General features: G+C 36.9%; 1 protein-coding gene across 10 annotated transcripts in view; it reads right to left on the reverse strand.

Annotated features, from left to right (window-relative positions):
- Positions 1-24964, reverse strand: part of LOC138715464 (pericentrin-like) — a 191964-nt gene that overhangs the window by 81285 nt on the left and 85715 nt on the right. For all 10 annotated transcript variants that reach the window (XM_069848396.1, XM_069848395.1, XM_069848394.1 and 7 more), the window contains 3 exons: positions 19749-19954; positions 15472-15624; positions 11471-11665 (listed from right to left, as the gene is read on the reverse strand). In XM_069848396.1, the coding sequence (XP_069704497.1) occupies positions 11471-11665; positions 15472-15624; positions 19749-19796 (396 nt within the window). In that variant the 5' untranslated portion in view covers positions 19797-19954. The remainder of the gene's footprint in view (positions 1-11470; positions 11666-15471; positions 15625-19748; positions 19955-24964) is intronic.

The raw sequence follows: 24964 nt of genomic DNA on the forward strand, positions 1-24964 counted from the left end.
GTATTCTCTTGCAGTGCCATTTCTTGTAAAGGTAAAAGGTAAAGGTATCCCCGTAACATGCCATGAAGGCACTTGGGGGGCATGGAGGTAGAGCCCCATGCTTTCCATGACCTCGGCACTAGAATGAGGTGGTGTGGTCGGCACCACGCTCTGACCGCCTTTTATCCCCGGGAAAGACCCGGTACTCAATTTTATAGGAGGCTGAGTGAACCTCGGGGCCGTTCTGAAAGTTTGGCAACGAGAAAAAATCCTGTCACCACCTGGGATCGAACCCCGGACCTTTCAGTCCGTAGCCAGCTGCTCTACCAACTGAGCTACCGCCATTTCTTGTACTCTTGAAAATGAAGCAGTGTGGTTCACTATAATTATATTCATGAGTACTTTCAGATTTCTTTACTCCGGGCTCATACTTTCCTCTTTGATCAGTATCCACTATGTTATTGTCCTTTTTTCAAATTATGTTCTATTATTGTATTGGATATATCAAAGATGGCGAGAAAACCCCTGCATGCCCCTATATTTTTTTTTTATTTTTCATAAAAGGTTATGTTTTGTCTTCTAGATTCGTTACTTCTGTAAAGTCCATCAAAAATTGCTGCTTCAAATCGTTATTCTCAATATTCCAATACTGTTTATGAATTATGTCTGTCTTCAGCACTAAATGTGAGGTTGCATTTGAGGGGACATTTTGTACAATCTTTGTCTAGAACTTTTTTACTAGCAATTTCTTCCCACTATTTAAGGACTTGTGGGGTTTCCCTGTTATCCAGCGTTGGATATGGTCTACTAACAGCTATGCTCTTATTAGCTTCATCACTCATTCCTTGTGAAATTTTAGATGTTGCTAAAGCCATTTTCACCATTAACCTGCCCCTAGTATCCGAACTGAGTATTTCTTAGCTCTAATAAAAGAGTATCAAATTACCAGAGCAATCTTGTGCTGCGTTTCTTACAAACTGGATTGATTTAAGAATGCTTGTTCTATTAATTAAAAAATTATCAATTATTCTCTAACACTGAACAGTATAGTGATTGTATTACATTCTTGGTTATATGTTCTGACGCAGTTTCACCAATAAAACCTTAGAAATGTTAAATAATTTAGAGACAAAGAACACTATCTCGACTTAGTGTTCTTCTAGTCTATAATTTGTTATTGTCAAAGAAAACTAAGTCTATATAATGTTGTTTGACACTCAGCATCTGTCTAAATTAACACAACACTATCTCCAAAAAAAATAAAACTATTATTTGTATAGACATATTACTTTCACACTATATAAAGGTTACTTTGTACAACATGATATTGTAAATTTTATTAGTAACAACAATGAGATTTATTCGTCACAACAGTAATTCCTTTCTACAATTCACCTTAAACGCTCTCGTCAACAATTGGATCCTCACTCAACACAGTATTCGTTATAGCACTCCACCGACGACAATGATAATTTACTTGGACTATTACGCACAACAATGAACTGTTAATCTTAACTAATATTTACAAAGCACTATTTACAAATCAGAACTACCAGTTCTCAGTTCACAGTTCTTCTATCTCAGTCACTCGAGTTCACAGTATCTCGAACCACAGACCTTCAGAGACAGTTCACTGTACTCGAACTCGGGTCCCTCCAACTGCGGTCCACTGCACTCGAACTCAGGTCCCTCCAACTGCGGTCCACTGCACTCGAACTCAGGCCTTCGGATGCTGACGCACACTCGAGTCGAACTCCGGTACACAAGACTGGCTTCCTTGCTCTGGCTTTCTCACTGACTGAATAACTGAAAACTCAGAAAACTGCTGTCGTTCCTTCGCGACCGTAATTTATAACCACAGTGACGTAACCTCGAAGGTTCCACCCGTCTCTAGAGATGGCATTCCAGAGAAATCCAGAGCCCTCTCCTCTCTACCAGCACCAGATGCGCGCGCAAACTCGTCGCGTGACGTAATACACCCTCTCTCTTCTCTCCACCGCGCGACGTCACTCAATGTTCCGTGCAGCCTGTGCGATCTGCTTTCATGCGGGACGCTGGTCGTGAGTTCGAATCTCACGTCGCTGTCACAATATTATAAATAACTCGAAAAGTCGACTTTTGGAGTTAGTGTCCTTTGACACTAAGCTGTCGAATATTCTTTGCACATTTCTCAATCCCACACCACATGCTTCTGCAGTCGTTTCTTGCATGTTGGCAACATTGCAGCCAGCATCAAGATGGCCGACAGTGTTCTGCTCGTCAACGTTTTTAAAATAATTATACACCTTAAACACTTTCCTGCGCCTGCCTGTGCAGTACTTGTCTTTTTACAGTCTCTTCTTCCATTTACTTACCTTACACACACAGTAAATGTTAGTTTTACTTCTTCAATGTATTAAAACACGCACACGTGAACAAACAAACTCAGAAAGTACCTGTTATAGACTGATTCTGATTTGTTCTACTGTACAAGTTTGTGATGTCACATACCAGAAATGCTATGGCGCATGTAGCAGCTGACCACCTTCCAAAATGCCATCTAGTCTAATCAGAGATGTATGTAATGGAGGGGGGAAAGGAACTGGCTACCCTACTTCATTATTTCCTGGCTTAGTTCCCACGTGAGTGATGTCTTTTTGGTGTATCTTATGAGGTTCCAACCAGTCTTCAGGTTGTTGAAAAAAACACACACACGCGCACACAGACACATATGAGCACACACACACACATACACAGATGTATCAGTTTCATTACAATTACTTATAGTTCTATGTATGTTTTTGATATCTGTTTCATTATAATTACTTCTCTGTGGGTTTTACAGCAGTTTAATTATAATAACAATAAGTTATTTAGTTTTCTGTGTGCTTTTTATGATTTTCCCAATTCTTTGACAACAGTATTATTTCAGTTTAAATTTTCCTGAAATATTTGCATTGCTAATTACTTATGCTTTTAGTGAACCCGGAGATTCATTGCCACTCTCACATAAGCCCGTCATCTATTCCTACCCTGAGCAAGATTAATCCAGTCTCTACAATCATATCCCACCTTCCTCAAATCCATTTTAATATTATCCTCCCATCTATGTCTCCTCCACCCCAAAAGTCTTTTTCCCCTCTGGCCTCCCAACTAACATTCTATATGCATTTCTGGATTTGCCCATACATGCTACATGATTGCTAGTTACTGTACATTTAAATTTAAATAATGGTTAGATTTTCTGATATTGTTAGGAATTACCAGAGTTCTTTGTCTGAGATTCTACTTGTTCCCCAGTGCTGTTATGGGAGATCGTTTTTTGGTGCTAACAGTGTTCCGTCAAGATATTTGTATTTCTTCACCAGACTCTTCAAAGGTCATGAGAAAGGTCTTTATTTGCACCAGGATTCTAGGCTTCTCCACTCTTGGGTTGTTTGCCACAAGTGTGGCAAAGACTTGAAAGAGGAAAAGAAGGCCAATAATTCTGACTTTGTACAATGGATCTGTATCAAGAGGTTTCATCTGAAATCTAGTGGTTCTCAGAAATCCGTTTGTTACAGCTTATGGTTTCTGAAAGATCAACATGAGGCCATTGGATATACTTCTAATGCCACACATCATCTATAGAATTTCACCCAAAACCACCATGATGGAACACAGATTCGATTCGAAAACTATGACTGATTGACGCAGATCTGTCTCTATACGATCTGTGATTACACTGAGTCAACTTCTGTATCTATAGGTGGCGAGGGCAAGATCGTTGAAATCGACTAAAGTAAATTTAGTAATAGGAAGGGGGAAGCAGCAATACATATCTTGTCACTGTTTCTGATCAGTTCATTAAAACTCCTGGTCCGATCAATAAGCAATTTGTACTTCTGGGTACAACTGTGATTACTGATCACTAGGTATCATACTTGAGGGAAGAAGGAAATGTCCTTGATGAGTCAACTAGTGCTGATCTGTAGAGAGCACATGGTAGCAATAAGTTTTGCATGTTGGGTTCCACAACATTGATTGCTGATGGGGAAGGTGGAACATTGGTATTGGAGCACTTGCTGGTAATATGAACCAACAATGAGCAAGTGGTGACTTGTGACACTTTTCCCACTAGTATCGGAATCACATTCAACAGTGTCATGTTGATCTTCGAAAACCATGAGGCATAATGAATGTATTTCTGAGACCCACAATTAATACAGATGCATTGTATTACGTCAAAATTGGCATTCTTTCCGCTATCTTGAAACTCTGTGATGGGACTAGTGACACATGTTTTGCACAAAAATTACATAGTGAATGTCAGGCCAATACTACTGTTCCATCAGAATACCAAGATGTTTCAATTCAATTGTTTAAAAAAATCTAACTTTGGAAATAAATTCTCAAGAATATTATAAGTGTAATGAGAAATCAGAACTCTACAGCAAACACAATTTCCAATTTTTTATTCATTTTGTATTATTTTACAATGATGAAAACGTTAATGGTGAAGATGATGATGATGATGATGATAATGATAATAATAATAATAATAATAATAATAATAATAATAATAATAATAATAATAATAATAATAACGATGATCATCAAAGAATTATAAAAGCCAATTTATTGACAATAAACAAAGAATTTCAAGAAGTATCATACTGCAACAGAAAATTAATTTAACAAAAACTATATGTACGTTAAATACGAAAATAATGATGAGTAACATGGAAATAAACCAAGGAAGAATTGATTTTTCTCGGTCATCTTTAGTTTGCTTAGATTTTCGATGATTAGCACTGCAGTTGAGAATGAAGGAGCTAGTTCTTCGCACTGCTGAGAGCCTTCAAATTTGAAAAATAATTAACAAATTAACAGTATTGCAATTTGAACCAGGTATTGTAAGTTTAATATATTTCCATTGTAAATTCTGAAATATTTTAAGTTTTCTTCTTAAAGCATGAAGATAAAATACCAGTTGAGTTCCTTAAAATGTTTTAACAATGAATATTCATCTACTATAGTTCAGCTAATTATCCTGGCAGCATAAGAGAGTTCATTTAACATGTATAAAGGCTCCTTCACAATGGAAAGTAAACGGATGTAAACGCCAAACCTTGAAATCAGGTTATTTAATGTAATCATTCACAATGGTTTCTGTAAACATTAACACTAGAAGTAAACGAAAACGTGAAAGCAGAAGCTTCCAAACTCCAAGCTTTTTGTTTGTGGTAATGTCGGTGACTATACTAAAACAAAAACACTACCTGAGGGTGTATAAAAAAAAAAGAGTGCTATTGGATACCGCTGAATGAAACAAATAAAATAAAATGGCATTATTTGACGAAAGATTAATAATCCTCTTCCAGTCATATTACTGTCTATATGACAAAACACATAATTCATAATAAAGATAATATTCTGAAAGAAAGATATGGAAGACAATCGCCATTAACATGAAGTGCAAGGGTATGTAATGCGTACATTTATTTTATCATATTCGTAACATTATAAATAACCCTATATATTAACCATACTAGGCTAAATACCTAATACATATGCTAATCTAGTTTGAAGAAGCATAACTGCACAGTTTGTATCAACACCCATTTTCAGTTTCACTTCGACTGCACTTTCATGTGATTCTCTTCACGATTGCAGTAATCTCCTTACGAATATATTTCATGGCTTTATGATAACATCAAATTTCCATTGTGAATGGTAACTCAACTGCTTACAAATACTGTAACGTTTACATGAATGGGCCTTGAAAAAGAATAACAACAAATTCACTGATATTATATCTTTATCATTTTGATGTAGAAACTCAACTTTTAACTGCTGAATTTTAGAAAAATAATTTGTTTCTGCCTAAAGAAGTCAGAAAAAATATCTAATTGTGGACATAAACCATAATTTATTAACTCATTCTTCGTAACATGGTATATTCAAATCAAAGGGAAATGACTCACAATTTATTATACTAATAACTTAGTGGATTAAGATAAGTACTATTTCTGATAATACTTATTTTGTAGCAAGTTGTAATTTAAGTACTTTTCATCCACAAACGTCTCTCAAATTCATAATATTGTTTTCTTTGATCTAAAAGAAGGAGAAAGCAATGATGTGTTGTTAAGAAGATGTAGAGATTGTACTTTTTCCAATGCTGTTAAAAAGAAAAACAATTTATTGTGCAAGTTAATTTACAACAACGGACCTGCTTGCTTCTGTGTAAGTTGCCTTACAACACAGCCTACTGAATCAATCTTTGCAATATAATTTCAAACAATAATCAAATATACAGTAGGTACTGATGTTTCATTATTTTTTAAATTTATAAATATGGTGGTGTACTATAGCAACAGAATCTCAAATGATTTCCTCAATAATGGAGTTTATAAACCCATCCAACAACAAAGTGATTTTAATTATCTTAGTTACATTGTGTCATGTACCGGCAATAGAGATGTGCAAAATAAATTAAACAAATTCCAAACACTATGTGGTACAATAAAAAGAACTTTCAAAAACTGTAATAGAGCAACACTGTTAAAACTTTACAAAGTAATGGCGATCCCAACCTTGCTTTATGGGTGTGAAGTTGGGTCTTGACTATCAGCTAAAAATAGAAGAAAATAGAGGCTGCTGAGATGAAATTTTTTTTGAGACAGGTGGCAGGTTATAGACTCATAGACAAAAAGAGGAATGAAGATATTAGAAAAGAATTGGAAATTCAGAGTCTAAATGAAACAATCATTGAATACAGACAAAGATGGCAAGATCATATACACAGAATGGATGAAGATCGTATACCACAAATAATATATAAGTAGGCTATAAATCTGTAGGTAGAAGAAATGTCGGCAGGCCACGGATGAGATGGTCAGATCAGTTTTCTTGAAGACGAAACGAGCCACAAGGTTTATGCCGTGATGAAGATGATGATGGAGTTTAAATTAAACAAAGTTGGGGTAGTTGCCTTCTAAATTAAAGGTGTACACTACTGCTGTAGCATTTAAGCACAATGCGATCCAATTATGTTTAATTTCCTGACATTCCTCAGGAGACAATTATCCCGAGATAATTATGCCTGTTTGGCTTAGACTTGGGCAATTCATCAAAATGTGACGTGATGACTCAGCCTCCATCCCACATTTCCTACAAGTTGAAGTTCAATATATAGGTGCTTATTTAGATGGCAGTATTTGGTCAAAAATTTGGTTACTCATCTTAAAATTTTCCTTTCCGAAGCCAAGAGTTGTTTAGTTGAGTCAAGTTTTATTCTCCAATGAGGAGTTTAGCTTGTCTCCTCACTGGGGTAGATCTTGCAGGCTCCTTGTAAACATTTCATCAGGTTTTCCTTTACAGTCTGTATGATTATGCACTTAGAGATGCCAACACAGGATTTCAGGTTATAGAACTGGATGGAAGTTTCATGTTTGGCCAGCAGAGTGGCTTGTGCATATAATTCTTTGTGTCCTAGGATCCAAATGAGTTTTCCGTTATTTCTTCTGGATAAGGTTTCCAGGGCAGTTCCGCATCTTTCAACCAGCCTGAAGTCGATTTTGTGTACACTTATTGCACCCAGTGCAGCCTGGTTATCAGAACAAATATAGATATTCATGTCTTGGCATGATCTACTTAGGTTTTCCTAAGTGCAAACTAATATCACAAACACTTCAGCTTGGAAAACCATAGTATATTGACCAAGGAGGATAGATATTCTAGCCCTGTTTTTTACATTAGAAATCCCTGCTGCTGTAGCACTGTCAGTTCAGAAGCCATCCAGAAAGCACACCAGATTACCAGGTGGAAATTGGTTAAGGTAATCTCCCTCTCATTCTTCCCTATTAGGAATAATATGAGGGGCAGTCAAATGAAAACAGGTCACCATGCGTATATTTCACAGCGGGCAAGTTGATACCACTGAAATTTGATTGCTGAACTGACATCTGGTGGCGACTTGCGAAAGCACAGTTACAACCTCTGCTTACACACTAGCCATTAGTTTATTGTGCTGGAAGTGAGGTTAGAGATACGTGTGTTCGTCCAACATCACTAATGAAGGCAGGTAAAGAACAGCGAGGTGTAATGCGATTTTTGGCTGCTGAAGGAGTAGGAAGACAAAAAATCAATCGTCACATGTCAGCATGTTATGTTCGGGTGTACTGGAATGACACAAGAGATTCCGAGATGGACGTGTATCACTGCAAGATGATGCTTGCCTGGACAGGCTCATCGTGCCATCACTCCTGCAGTTATTGCTGAGGTTGGTGGTCTTATATGGGGAAATCGATGGATCACTGTGGAAGAACTTCGTTGTTTGGTGGAAATAAGTCACGGTTCCGTACACGTCATTGCAACAAAGTACCTGCATTACCAAAAAATCTGTGCACAATGGGTTCCATATCAGCTGACGGAGGAACAAAAAACAAACGGAATGGCTGCTTCACTGGGTCACTTAAAACAATACCGTGAGGAAGATTATGTATTTCTGACCTGTATTGTCACTAGGGACATGGATTCTCCCCACCGAAAATGTCCAAAGCAATACATACAAGTTCCGGTAAAATCATGTTGACATTCTTCTTCGATTCTAGGGGTCCTCTGCTAGTTGAATTTCTCGAGCATGGGGCCACAATCAATCCACAGCATTATGAAGAAACTTTACAGAAATTGAGACGTGCCATTAAGTAAAAATGCCACCTCTGAGGTGGCTGAATGGTCAGACCTTGAGAGTGTCATGCAGGCGGCCTGGGTTCGATTCCCAGTCAGGTCTGGGATTTTTTCAATCCATAGTGACACTTGTGGCAGACAAGGTCGCAGTTGGGGTTTTTTCCGGAGTTCTTCTGTTTTTCTCCAAAATTTAAATTTGAAGTTGCTAAAATCCACCATCTCTAATGATATGCAACAAATGTAGATATGTAGCATACAAAACTAATATGCCGAAACAATGAATTATTGATAGTGTTTATGGATAAATGTATCAAATAGTCACCAAGTTACTAACTCGGAATATAGGAATACTAAACATAGAGTTCCCAAGGAAATAGTTTTAGATCCATTCTTGTTTTTAGCCTTAAATATTAAAGATTTGGCCTCAGTCATGTCATAAATATATTTATACCAGGTAATTTTATTTGCATGACACGAGTGTGATTATCTCAAGTAAGCAATATGATCACTTTGTAAACACTTCTAATTAAGTATTAATTAAAACTAATTTGTCAGGGAAAGTTAACTGGCACAATGTCCGAATATGGGACTCTCAAAACCCCATATAGTCATGGAGATAGCACTAAACTAAATGTATGATATAGTGGCTTTATGGAAGATATAAGTGGATCTTTTTTTTTTTTTCAATGGGCCTATTGTCACAGCACCTCCCTACCTAGACATGCTAGAAGAATACGTGTTTCCACACAAACAGCCCAGTAGAATCTTCCAACAACATCGAACATCACCTCACTGGAGCATCACTGTGTGTACAACACTGGACAACACTTTCCCAAACTGCTGGATTTGACACTGTGGTACAATAGCAAGCCTTCTCATTCTCCTGGCATTACTCCATTAGAGTTTCTCTTTGGAGCTATGTCAAGAACAATGTGTGACTGGCTTCAGCAACTTATGTGATCGTACTGTGGAAGTAACAGCAACTAACATACAGATATGATAAAGAGAAACTGGGCTGAAATTGAATATTGTTCGGATATTGTTTAATAGAAAAAGGAGTATTGTCTGCGAACATCTAGAGGAGAGGGGGGGGGGAAACTAAGGCAGACTAGTGAAATGCTTTCTGTGGAGTGTAGCACTGTATGGAGCAGAAACATGGACATTACGACGAAGTGAAAAGAAATGAAGTATTTGAAATGTGGATATGGAGAAGAATGGAGAGTATGAAATGAACAGACAAAATAAAAAATGAAGCTGTTGTAGAAGGAGTGAGTAAAGAAATAATAATGTTGAAACTATTCAGGAAGAGAAAAAGAAATTGGCTGGGTCACTGGCTAAGAAGAAACTGCCTACTGAAGGATGCACTGGAAGGAACAGTGAACGGGAGAAAAGTTCGGGGCAGAAGAAAATGTCAGATGATAGATGACATTAAGATACTTGGATTGTATGCGGAGACTAAAAGGAAGGCAGAAAATAGGATATATTAAGAATGCTAGATTTGCAGTAAAAGACCTGCCCTTGGACAGAACATTATGAATAAATGAAATGTTCATGCTACTGAGAGGGATCCACTACTGATTGTACTGACTGTTTTTGTAAAATTGTTTGAGTTGTACTTTCCAATAAAGGTGACAAAAATGCCATGTCCTCTCATTTTCCTTTTCTTTTTGAAAGGCAGTTAAAATGAGGGGAGTTTGAGAGGGCCACCCAGTAGTGTTCCTACTTGAGCTCTGCCTGTTATGCATTGAGATCCTTATTCTCTATTGCCAATACTAGACTAACTCATCTGAAGCTAAACATATTTTTGTTTTACAAAAGAAAACCCTAAGAATAGTGACAGGTGTACATGAAAGGACATCTTGTAAAAAGACTTTTCTTGACTTACATTGTCAGCAAATTCCTTTCTTGATGATGTTTTATATAAAAAAATCAAGAAAATAAAACAAATTAATATCATAACACAAAACGCACTCTGATAGTCTCAGCTGTTGCAAAAAGGAGTTCACTATTCAATGCACAGCCCAATTGACAGATTTGCTGGAAGAACGCCTGTAAGTCTATGTTCTCTTTTTGGAGAATGCTTTAAATTGTAGCAAAAGCTGCATTATTCATTACAGTAATTAAAATTTGTTTTGATTCTTTTACCCTACAACGCACAACACATTCTTCACTGTAAGAGCCATAGTTGAACAGTTCTACCCAGTTTCATTCATAATTAGGGATACCATAAAACAATGAATAAAATACATCAAAATCGGTAAATAAAACTACTGTGAATCGTGAAAAAAAGTCGTTATTTAAACGTAAATCGTGAAAAAGTCGTTGTTTAAATATGTAAACCCAATCTCTGCAACACACCTTAATAAATTATGTATTATATATTTGTTTACTTATTACACATCTCAAAGCTACAGTGATGATATAAGAATTATGAAATACAATAAATGAAATGAAAAATATTTTTGGTCATTTATAGATCTGGAAATAAACAAGTTAGGAGAAATATTGCACTAAAATAAATCCTCATTTAAATAAATATAATTAATAAATGTTACTTTTAGCATCTGATTGATATTCTGGTTGACACATACATCTATTTCAGGCAGTACAACTCACTTGATATGTATCAGAGGAAGATTAATTGTTTGTATACATCTGAAGTCAGATTAATGTAATATGTTACTAGTCAGTGATGTATGCAATGGAGAGGGAAAGGAACTGCCACCCTACTCATTGCTTCTTGGCTTAGTTGTTTAAATCAGTGATCATTATTGGTGTCACTTATGAGGTTCAAATCTGTCTTCACACTGTCGATAAAAAAACAACAAATGTTACTTACTTTGTAAGAAGATGGTGTCTGATAGGTAGGGCAAGTTGCCCTTGTGCAATTATACATCTGTTGAGTGTTAGGTTCTAGTTGGGGCACAATACTCAGTTGACTTTCTGCAGTTTCTTTTGCCCGTTTCTCTTGTTCCAGTTGTAATTTTGCCTTTGCTTTGTTGTCTAATGCATGTTTTAATGAGATCCGCATATTCTAAAACAAAAATAAAATGTCATAGAGTCATCTCGTAATACATGTAGTTTATGTTAAGTTTATATATATAAACAACATTAAACATTTTCGTACATAATAATGAAATTATATATATATATATATATATATATATATATATATATATATATATATATTGTTCGTCCTACTCCGTGGCGTCGTGGCCTAAGGCATCCTGCCTAGGACTAGCATTACAGAATGCATGCTGGTTCGAGTCCTCATGGGGGAAGAAATTTTCTCATGACATCTCAGTCAATGTATGGGACCAGTGCCCATCCAGCATCGTGATGAACTTGGGGAGCTAAGATAGGTAGCAAAACCCAGTTGCGAAAGCCAGCTATAATGGCTGGGGGGATCATCATATTAGCCACATGATACCTCCATTCTGGCTGGATGATCGTCCACCTCTGCTTCGGCATGTGAACTTGAGGCCAGCAGCAGGTTGGTCGGTTTGAGCCCTTCAAGGGCTGTGGCACAAAGGATTATTATTATATACACTGTTCAAAAGAATTAGTGGAACATGTTTTCGAACATATGCCATACTGCAATGAACAATAATTGAAGGGCTCAGAGAAAAAGTGGTATAAGTGACAAAATCTGGAAAATTGGTTTATACAACATAAGTACTCTATATAGGTTTCGTACATATTTAATTATATTAAATATAGCCCCCTTGGAGTCGGTAAGTATGCAAATAGATTTTTCAGAAATTTGAGTAACACACTGAAGAGCAGCATCAATAGCTAGCAATTCAGTGTCAAGACTGGAGGAGGATGAACATGGTATGAAATAACTTTCTTGATGGTTTGGAATATAATACCCTGCTCCTGATGTCTCATTATGAGGATTTAGAGATCCATCTGTATAAATCTGAAGCTGATCCTTATATGTGCTGCAGAGTAGTTCCATGACATCTAACTTAAGAATGTACAGAAGATCATTTTTGGAATTATTTCCGGAATTTGTATGCCTCTCGTGGGTACTCACCTTCTCGTGGTGAGGGGGCTTAAACTTGTTGTTTAAGCTAACAAGTAACAAAAAGGTACCCACAGAAGCTGCATTAACACCAATGCAGTCCCACTATATTTTTCACTGCTTATGATTCATGGAGTCCCTCAGTGTAAAATTCTCCAGAGGTAAAATAGTCCCTCAATCGGATCTCCAGGTAGGGACTGCACTGAGAGATGTCAAGAATCTTACTAAAGTACTTATTTGGAACACCAAAAGTCACACCGTCCAGTCAATCAGAGCCAAGTTCAATATTGAAAAGAACCAAAATAAAGGAAACAAAATACACAAGAAAATGAATAAAGCAAAATCATAACATTCATTGTGTACACAGTACAACTTCTAATTTGAAAAAACAAACTGAAATATTAAATATTAATTTCAATGTAAAAAATGTCGTAAGGGTCGATACTATGCTGATTGTCGACCAAGGCCCAACCAATCCAACACTGTGAAAGTTGCTCATTTAGGTACCAATGCACTTCACCACAAAAATTCGGCAAGTTTTAGCTGGCGATTTAAAAAATTAAATGCACAACACTGTTTAACATCAAGTGTAATTGAAAATAAAAGTAAAAATTTAGAGTCCCAGTTTCACACATTAAAGTTCCTGCAAATTGGATGTTTTTATTGTAAAGGGTCATGAGTAGCAGTGTGGTGTCTCCCATCTTCTCTGACGTCACAGCAGAGCTGTAGTTAACGACAAATTGAATAATTTGCTGCACTGGACCATAGTCCCATGTTACCTCATGTGTAAATACGGCCCTGCATCATGATATGTAAAAATAGAGGAGCCTCTCTTAGTAGGGACAGGATTTGCAAGTTTTTACCTATTGTTTTCCTTGCTTCTGAACTCCTAATTTCTTCAATATTTTTTCGAATCATAATCGTAGGAGTCATATATGTGAATTCTGTTGAACCTAAAAAAAAAAAAAACCTAAATTGGACCTTAGTACCTAAAAAGAAACTATATCATTGTTGATAAGTATTATCCTGTATTTACTGTGTTATATATTGATTTTTTTTTTTATTTTGAGAGAAATATCAATACATTTTGAGAGAGAGGAAAGAACACACTCGATGTGGAGGAGGCTGCCTCAATTCCTAAGGCAAAATCTGTACTTAGGAGTGACAACATCTATGGCTCTCTTACTTTCCTCAAGGCACATTTCAGTGATCTTCCAAAATATACTGAGTACTTGGAATCTTCGTAGCTACAACTGAAAGATGCAATTGGTGTCATTGACTCGCTCCTACAGAAACAAGTACTAGGACCCGTGGGTGAAGCAATCAGGTTAAAACTGAAGAAAGTATTGCAGAGGAATCCAGGGTTTGAAAAAATGATACTGTGGGTACCTACTGCAGCGGCAGTGATGAAATTTGCACCTATGACGTCATGTGCTCTCGAAAGAACCATTTCATCCTTCAAATGTATTTTGAGAGAGAACAGAAAAAACTTCTCAGTAGAGAATCTTGAAAAGTATTTGGTCTTATATTCCAACCAGGAACAGCACCAGTAAATAATGTTGTTTTCTTCATCGAGTTTTAACAAATTTAATTCAAAAGTTGTGTGTGTATTGTACTTTCTATCTATTTACAATTGAAATGTATGTATTTATACCAAGGCAAATTATATTAGATAAAATGTTAATTGTTACAATAATTTATTCAGTCCACCGAGTTAGATCTGTGGTAGCGCGTCTGCCTTCAGACTAGTCGGCCTGTGTTCGATTCCCAGCAGGTTCAGAAATTTTCATGTAAAATTTCTACCGCCATCAGATGGGGACGTTAAGCCTAGCAGCCCCCTTGGTGCTATTCAACAGGAGTAGGCTATGTGCCGGCACCAGGTTTCCCCTTCTCCCTTCCTCACCATCATCATCCTCACCCATTTCCTACACTACACTTACACGAACATTTACGCATACACTCACCCTAGTACAGACATAACTCTTCACAGATACATATCATGAATAACGTGGCCCGCCGAAATGGTATGCAACTTCAAAATGGGTTACAGTTCTGCCATCTATCCACAGTACGCAGAACCCGAATCACGCTAAATTGAGAGAAAGGGGCGGGAGAGGGAATGGGAAGAGAGAGGGGGGCGCACGCACACGCACACACACACACACACACACACACACACTCTCTCTCTCTCTCTTTCTCTCTCTCTCTCTCTATCGGTCCAATATTCTTCGACACCACAGTCAAAACGGATGTATACTTGACCTTCTTGGATGAATTTTATCCCCAACTAACAGAAGAGAAGTGTAATTACTGCTTCTTTCAACAAGATGGAGCAACATCTCACACATCTGAGAGGTCACTTACATGTATTCATCAGATGTTCACTGAAGAGCGGACTGTGAGCAAAGCCTTGTGGTCTCTGCGGTCACCAGATTTGTCGACATGTGACTTTTATTTATGGTGAAAGTGTACGAGCAGAATCCCCGTATTATTGATGAAATGAAGGATAACATCAGAAGTAGCATCCACACTATCACCTGTGAGGAATTGGCACGTGTCTATATGAACCTGTTAAGACATGCACAGAAGTGCTGGTGGAGGGCTCTTTCAATATCTATTATAAAGGTTAGTACAAGACACATTCATTTATTCATTTTATTCCATTTCTTTGAAAAAATTTCGTTTCAAATCAAATGAAATGAGATGGGCCAGTTTTATCTGCCGAACTCTGTATAACTGTAAGATAGTATCTTGTACCTTAATCAAATATGAAATGTAATTCAATGTGAAGCACAAAACTAGGGAAGTCTTACCAGCAAGGAATTCTTCTCCATTTTCAACATCTGACATGTCTGCTTCAATTTCTCAATTGTTTCCGTATCTTCACTGATCTTGGTACTCCATTCTTTCTCCTGTGCAGCAATAATTTTTCTGGCTTCTTCAAGAGATGACTTCAACTCGTTTACCTATTAAGGAACATAAAATCGAGGTATAATTAATTTTAAAGGTAATGGATAACTTTAACTCTCTTACTTAATAGAGTAAATACCTTCACTTATCTTGGCTATACACTATCACCTTATGATGAAGTAGATATTGCTGAAAAAATATGTAAATATAATAAAACAATGGGGATCATTAATAAAATCATGAAACCCTCACTAGTACAAAGACACACAAGAATAGGCTTGTATAAAACCTTAGCACAGCCAGTATTAAGCTATGGTAGCGAAGCGTGGACTGTGAAGAATAAAGATGTCAGTAGAATAACAGCAAGTGAGATGAGGTTCATGAGAGCAACAGCTGGATATACTCGCTGGGATCATAAAAAAAATGAGGACCTAATGCAAGAACTTCAAATAGAACCCATTATGCAGTTCAACCCATTATGCAGTTCATCAGCAAATATCAACTTCAGTGGAAGGGTCATTTCGAACGAATGAATCGATGCAGAATTCCAAAAGCACTGCTTCATTACCATCCATATGGCAAAAGATCTCTAGGCCGTCCAAAGAAGAGATGGACTGAAAATTCTAGTTTGAGACCGTAACAGGCCACTTGGCCTAATACTTGTTAGGAAGATGATGATGATGATGATGACTTAATAAGGAACATTAAATTGGGGCATGATTTATATTAATGAGTAACATGTAAAAGTTGTTTACTGACATTTTATTCAGTTTTCCTCCTGAATGATACGTGAAAAAAACATTAAATGTAAGAAAGTAACATTTAGAATGTACCAATTAATGGAAAACTGTTTTTGTTCCCATCATTTACAATAAAAATAAATCAAAAGTCATACTTTATTTCTATCTATTATTATACAGTGGTAAGAAATTGCAAACTCCACATGTTTTCAAGACATAATGGAAATTTTGTAAAAGATTTTCTTACTTTCACATTCAAAATGTAAAATTTAAAAACTGTACATTCTTTTTGAATACTGTCGGTAGTATTAGAGAAATGAAATGTATGCCAATAGTATCTTTCTATACTCTGTATTCCCACTTTTCCAGTGGGAATTTCTTGCTTTGAAGACAGCAATGTCTGCTTAACCTGCCATTGGTTGATGTGTGAGCTCTGTGCTCACTTTTAAATTCAAATTATAATAACTCTGCAACAGTCGAAAATAAGTAGGCCTATTTGAAATTCAGTGTATCTTTCCATGAGAGTCTCAGAAGTTGGTTGGCAAAGTATGAAGTGACAATGTGGCTTTCAGTTTCTGCCAAACTGCCATAACATACATTCTGTCGAGGAACTGAGTGCTGCACTCACAGGTCAACCAAGCGTGTTAGTGTTATTAATATTAACCTACTATGGATACTGCTCAAAATTCACAAATTGGAAGATGGCTATTGGAATAAGAAGATGATGACAAGAGGAATGATCACCAGGCTAAGATTCTGAACATTCTGATATAGAAACTTTTGATGAAAATGTGCATGGCAGTGCGAGTGAAATTTCTGCAGATGACTCTCGCTCTGATAATGCTGACTACATTATGTAGGTCGTGATAATGTAACTTCATAGAACATTCATCCATCTCCACAATCAATCTTCTTAATATATCCAGCTGTTTGCTGACAACATAAAGTCCACTATAGTCCACTGTAGTCTATTCAGTTGCTGTTTTTCACGAGAAATGAGGGGTATTTTGATCGGTGTTCATTATAGATGCCTGTTGCTAGTAGCCAGAGTTGGGGTGTAGTCAATATATACTGCAGGGCTGTGTCTTCTGCAACTGGTACTGATGATTTTAATTTACTTCTTTTGTGGTTTATGGATGGACAGTATAGAAGAATGTGTTCCAGATCTTCACCATGATTATTACACCACAGACAAGTAGGATTATCAGAAATGTGAAATCGGTGTAGGTACAATTGAGTGACAATGTGACCTGTTCTGGCTCTTGTTAAAAATGTTTGAACATATCTGGGCAAGTTTTTGTACATTTTCAGGTCAGTTTCTTTTGTACAGACTGTAAAATTTTTCCTTTGTCAGAAGAGAGCCAATTGTTGATCCATAGGTTTGTAAAATGAGACCTTACTGAAGCAAAAGCACTGGATAGAGTTATCACTTGAAGAGGTCTTGGTTGCAAATATGTTGCCTGTTTTGCAATATTATCGACTTTCTCGTTTCTAGGTATACCACAATGACTAGGTATCCATTGAAATGTTATTTCCTTTTGGAGTTCTTTTAGTTTACTTAGTTGTTTCTGAAGTGGAATAATTCTATGTGCATATAGGTTTGGTACATATTTAATTATATTAAATATAGCCCCCTTGGAGTCGGTAAGTATGCAAATAGATTTTTCAGAAATTTGAGTAACACACTGAAGAGCAGCATCAATAGCTAGCAATTCAGTGTCAAGGCTGGAGGAGGATGAACATGGTATGAAATAACTTTCTTGATGTTTTGGAATATAATACCCTGCTCCTGATGTCCCATCAATAGGATTTAGATATCAATATGTATAAATTTGAAGGTAATCCTTATATGTGCAGCAGAGTAGTTCCATGGCATCTAACTTAAGAATGTATGGAGGATCATTTTTGGAATGATTTCCTGGAATTTGTATGCTATGTTCTGGAATCACCCATTTCTATGGAGATATTTCGTTCACAACTGGAGTTTTAGCAATGAGTGTGTCTGTGATATAGATTGGTATTTCTTCTTTTTTTATTTTATAGAAATTACACAGGATATCATCTGACAGTTTGAAGAACATCTGAGATCTGGATGAGGCTTGCAATTTTAAATGTATCTCCACGAAACAGAACAAAAGAAAGAGAAACATAGTGAAAGGAGTTGCTCAAAATGCCCACACAATTGTTGAATGTTGGGAACTCTTTTTCCAGAACTTGTCTCTTGACAAAAAGGTAAGACTGCATCCTGATCAGATCTCTGAGACTTCCTTGGACTCTACCAGTATGTCAACGTAAGTGTTGAATTACAATGCTGAGAGGGACACACCAGAAAGAGGAATGAATTATCCTGCTTAATTATAATGACTACTAAATTTTGAGAAATAGCTACATAATTCTGTCTTCAGATTTTTCACAAAGGAACAAAGTTTTTCACGTGCCATAAATATATAACATAGAACGTCCAACTTGACTTTTCAAAGAAATACAGAATAAAGGTATGGTCACACGTTGCTACTTTTGCTCTGCAACTTTTGTACTGCAGTTGCAAAAGTTGCATATCGTGTTCAACATAAGCCAAAAATAGGGTGCTGCATGGTACTTTTCGTGCTGCGCAACACGAGTGGTGCAAAAGTTGCAATTGGAGGTTGCGAGTCTGTTCACATACAAGGCGCTACTTTTGCAGCCGCAGTCTAGCTGCAGCTTTCCATCTCCGTGTTGACTTCTCAATGTAGCTACATTTTGTGGTTATATTCGCATTATTATGGAACTCATGTGATAGCTTACTTGTGTATTATTTGCTTTTCTGTCATAACTAGTATTAAAAAATTGGCACTATTTTTACTACAAAGCTATTAAAAACACCTATACACTTCAATGATAACCAACAGCATATTCACGTAATTAATGTTGGCAACCCTCCCGTTTGAAACTACACTACGAAAAATAAAAAAAAATAAAATGAATTATATCGTCAGCAAATATACTCAGACTGTGTTGTACAATTAGTAACTGTTACAAATAATTTATTTTTATCACATCTACATTAAAATATATCCAAACAATAAAAGTATCATTGGAACATTTGGGTGGCAACACTGGTCGCAACGGCAGCAAAAGTTTCAACAAAACCGATATCAAAAATGCTGCGGCTGCAACCCTGAGAACCCTGTTCACACGTCGCTACTTCTAAGCTGCGCGCAGCATGAAAAAGTAGCGAGCAGCAGGTTCGGCAGCCGCTACTTTTCAGGCTGAACCATTATTTACATGTCACAGTACGAGAGTTGCGCAGAAGTAGTGACATGTGACTGTACCTTCAGATTCTTCCCCTTAAAAATGTGATGGTCTTAACCAGATGCCTGGTGGCCATTTGATCACTATGAATGAAGCACATGCATTACATTCTACTGTTTCTTCCACCTCCCCAACTCCTGTATACTGACCTCCTGATCTTTAGAATCAACTGTCTCTCGGAGCTTGTTAATGTCCATTTCCTGATCACGAACTTTTCTTTGTAATTCAAAATTTACTCTTTTAACACACTATCAGGCTTGCGATGCTGCTCATCTAACTGTGACTGAAGAGCTGAGATCTTAAGGAGTTGTTCTTCCATACGTTCCTGCAAGACATCTCTTTCTGCAACAACTTCCTGTAAAACAGAGTAAAGATAAACATATGAAATATCTCCCACATACAGTAACACAAAATGATTGCTCAGTTTCTGGAACAACAGTTATCTGTGCATACACAGTTATCTACAATTTAAAATGTTGATATGTAGAGAATGGCACAATATGAAGAAAATTTTGCCATAATATGACATTATTTCGGTAAAATATGAAAATACAAAATAAATATTTTTATGCTAAAATATCTTCTCTTATAAACCATTTGGAGTAGGATTACTTCACTATTTATAAAATAAACCTTTAAAGATTAATAGTTTTGTTTATATTTTAATAAAGTATCAAATAACATGAGATAAATAAGCATAAGTTAAACAGTTTGTCAGTATCATTGAATTCTTATCTGAATGGAAGAACTAGATAATTCAATAGAGAGAGAAAAAACTCAACACTGGATACAAAACAACACAGGTAACTTTTATTTTCTATATTTTCAGGCAAAAAAATTATACCTTCTGTCAGGTAAAATTGTTTTGCATAATGAAGAACCCAGGACGCTGCAAAAAGAGGAAAAATTAAGTAAGCAGCAAAATTGATGATTGAAATTCATTTAAAACATTAATTTACACCATACAAATGTCGAAGGTCACTAGGAAAGTTTTGCAATACGTGAACATGGTTGGCTGGACACCCCTGTCATTATGAGGAATGGAAAGGAGGATGAAAACTGGACCAGTAGACAATACAGTGTGATCTTCACAGCATTTGTTGTCGAACAGTTGCAGTGAATGCATGTTAAAATGTCAGGGTGATCTAAGGGTGAATATCGTGCAATTAGCCACTATAATTTTGTTTGCGGATTGACTGTCAATCAGTGCCTGGAGGAAAAGACTTCGGTGCTGGGGAAGGACTGTCCACATCGAACAACGATTTACTGTTGGTACAGAGACTTCCAGAGAATAAATTCACTTTCTGGGCGACCCTCTGAATTGTTCACCCAAGAAAACATTAGGGGGTGTGAGAAAAGCATTGTACCGGGAGAGGCAGCTGACTTATCGACAGATAGAAGAGACCCTGCACCTGCTATTCATTCAATTCTACACGATCATCTCAATGTTACAAAGGCTTGTTCTCTTTGGGTGCCCCACTCACTTTCGGAGGAACAAAGGGTTCATCATGTGGAACAGTACCTGAAAGCCAGATTTGCATAATATAGTCCTACGTTAACAGGAAGCCACAATTTAAGTCACACTCAATGTTGGGCTCTGGCGGCTTGTCAGCCCATTTGAGTTGTGTGGATATAAAGGAAAAATTTTGATTGTGTCGTGTATAGTTCCTGGGGTAGCTGGTAGAGCATTCATGCATTAAGTGAAGGGTCCCTGGATCGATACCAGGCCTCGGAATAATTTTTCCTTGAAATATTCAAACCTGCTTTACAGGGAGCTACCTGAAAGCCAGATTTGCATAATGTTAAAACAGTTTGAAAATGGAACTTCCCGCAATGTGAAGAGGATCGTTACAGGTGAAAAAATTTGACTTTTTTATTATGACATCCCAACAAAAGCCCAGAACAAAGTCTGGTTATTCAAAGATGAGAGTGCTCCAGTGACTGTGAGAAAATCAGGATTAGTGAAGAAGAGGATGATCGCAGTGTTCTTTATACAGGGCATCATGACTCGGGTTGTGCTAGAAACTCAGTTCACAGTGACTGCCAAGTGGTACAGTGAGACTTATCTGCCACAAGTCATCCAGGCTCTCAAGGTGTTCCGTCCAAGATTACGGCTTAACACTTGGCTCCTGTATCACGACAACACTCCAGCTCATCGTGTTAATCAAACAATGGACTTTCTTGCAAGATCAGGGCTGACTGTGCTTGATCATCCTCCCTATAGTCCTGACCTTACCCCTTGTGACTTCGGACTCTTCCCAGATGTGAAGATGAAGCTGAAAGGGAGGCCCTTCACATCTGATGAGGAGCTTTTGACAGTATAGGATCAGGAGTGTGAAAATGTACCCGAGGAGAAGTGGCAGAGTTAGTTTAGTGACTGATTTCAATGCATGGGGAAGTGTATTCAGTGTGGGCGAGATTATTTTGGAAACCTATAAAAAGTACACTCTCTTTACAAAACTTTTCTGGTGACCTTTTGTAAAAGCAGGTAAGCATAGACTGAAATAACTTTCACTGAATTCGAAAGAATGAGCAAGTTGAAATTTAATAGAGCCCACTTACAGTCAACTCCCGATGTAATTCATGTGCAGTCAATTCGCGATCCTTTGGGGGGGAGACGAAATAATGTCATTTACTTTTTTACTCTATTCATGCTCTCTCCCTCCTCACTCTAGCATCTTTCGACCCATGACAATACTGGTTTCAAAGATGACATTTTGAATGCTGTAGAGACTGGTGCCACAATACATCATTATTAAAAAACCTAAAAGAGTGTGAAGGTACAGAAGAAGATGACATTATTGAATGCTTAGAAGGAAGATCAAGGATACAGACAAGAAGGTGAGGATGATATCATATGAGATTTGATAGCTAGTAGTGTAAAGGATGGTGCAGATAACAAAGAGTATTAGGATGAAGCCATGGAAGTTACGGAAGTTGCACACACCCAAGCTGCAGCACGCTTTTGTCATCTATGGAAAATTTTGGCAACTTTTCATTTACAGATATTGTTATTGTTCTAAATGTGCTTAAATGAGACAGGTTCAAGTCAGTAGATTTACTGGCATATAAAAGAATTTCTGTAGGAAAATTCCAGCACACCGGCGACACTGATATAACCTCTGCAGTTTCGAGTGCCATTAAATAAACCATAATTTACATTTTATTGTTCCAAATTTTTTTCAGTGTTTCACATTTTGCATTTGACTTTGAAGTGTATTTTGATAATTAAACTTGTCAGATTAACTTTTACTGGACTTCAAATAATAATAATAATAATAATAATAATAATAATAATAATAATAATAATAATAATAATAATAATAATAATAATAATAATAATAATAATGGTTATTTTATGGTTATTATGGTTATTTTACTACGCTTTTTCAACATCTTAGGTTATTTAGCGTCTGAATGAGATGAAGGTGATAATGCCGGTGAAGTGAGTCCGGGGTCCAACACCGAAAGTTACCCAGCATTTGCTCATATTGAGTTGAGGGAAAACCCCGGAAAAAACCTCAACCAGGTAACTTGCCCCGACCGGGAATCGAACCCGGGCCACCTGGTTTCGCGGCTAGACGCGCTAACCGTTACTCCACAGGTGTGGACAATAATAATAATAATAATAATAATAATAATAATAATAATAATAATAAACAAAATTGCGGATAATTCGCAAATTTCGATATTTCACAGAAGTTCGTGCATTAATTACCTAGAATTATCAGGAGTCGACTGTATTGTTGTTTTGGTTTCTTGAATGCATTTATGCCAAGTTCAAGGACTCTAAAAGAGAATTTGGAGATTTCACTTGCCCTTACGAATTCCGGAATGTTGGTAGAATGTGTGGCTTCAGTTTTTTCAAATGATTCCCAGAAAACATCTCTATTGTCTCCTCATAATACAAAGAGGTATAGCAAAAAGTTACTGCAACTAAAATTCCCGAGCAGTGGGGACAGCGTGAAGCATATGGAGTGGAGTAACAAATAACACAAATAATGTTCAATAACAAGTGCAGCCTGTAATGCAACACTACATAATAACAAATACATCCCCTGCATAGTGCGGTAACTTTTTGCTGCCTCTCGTTCTGTATTTGGAATGCCGGATTTAGTGGTAGTTTTAGAAATATTAACAGATGGGAAATAGAATTGTGCAAAAAAAATTATTTTAACGACATATTAAACTTTTACCAAAATATTATTAAATACCGGTATGAATATTTTTTGGTGTTAATTGCATTCTACACATCATAAATCATATTGCTAACAGGACTGGTTTAGGACATAAAATTTCATATTTCTCCTGTCTCTATGATGTTTAAAATGGGTTTCCAAAACAACAGTTTTCATTTTCACAATTATCCAGGGGCGGCCCGTCCCTATGTGCTACAGTGCTACAGCACAGTGATAATTTTTGCTCAAATAATGTATTTGTAATACCATAGTATCTGATCTGTCATTTAACAATTTCCCGTGGTTATATTCATGATGCATTATCGAGTGTTTATTCTTTGCTCTTCACTCTTTGGTGCCTCAGGGGGTTCGTTGTGCTCAAAGAGTTTGTAATATATAACAAACTCTTTAGTTGTGCTACTCTGAACTTCATATGAGAATGTAGACATTTATGCGCATGTGCGAAGCTGAAATCACTGCCCTGATTGGCTATTTTTACACGGGAAAGTGCTGTAGTCAGCTTCAGCACAACACAGCTTGGAGATTGCAAAAGTAAAGCGTAACGAAAGAATGCTTGTTTGTGGAAGAACTCGGAACTATTTACAATGTATTTGGTAATTCAAATATCAGACTGCTGCTGCTGCCATCTACCTGTAGGCCTATGAGGTTCCTCCTGAATCAGCTAGCAAGCGACAGAAAATGGAATCCTAGAAAATTGAAGCCAAGGAAGTATGTGACTGTATAATTCAGGAAACTACTCACCGTTTCCAGTCTTTAAGCTACCTAGACGCAACAAAATTGTTAAACAGCAAAATTTTTTAGAATTTTTCGTATAATTTTCGTGAACGCGAACTTGAAGTTGCTGTCAACAGCTATACTATACTGAACAAAAGAGTGTTAAAGACACAACTTGGAGTTCTATACGGAAAACCCAACTTCCAAAATATAGATGTCTGTTCAATTGTTACGATACATAGTCTCCAACAATTTACAGGATCCATTCCGTGAAGTAACGAAGTTGTTAAATATTTTGGTTACAACACCAATGGCCACTGCTGAGCCAGAAAGATGTTTTTCTTGCTTGAAACGCATAAAAACGGTTTTTAAGGAACACTGTGTCCCAGGATCGTCTCACTGCTCTTGCAATACTGTCAATAGAAAAGAGTATGATGCCCAAGATGGAGGGT

Source organism: Periplaneta americana, chromosome 15 (assembly GCF_040183065.1).
Source record: "Periplaneta americana isolate PAMFEO1 chromosome 15, P.americana_PAMFEO1_priV1, whole genome shotgun sequence".
Classification (NCBI taxonomy): Eukaryota; Metazoa; Arthropoda; class Insecta; order Blattodea; family Blattidae; genus Periplaneta; species Periplaneta americana.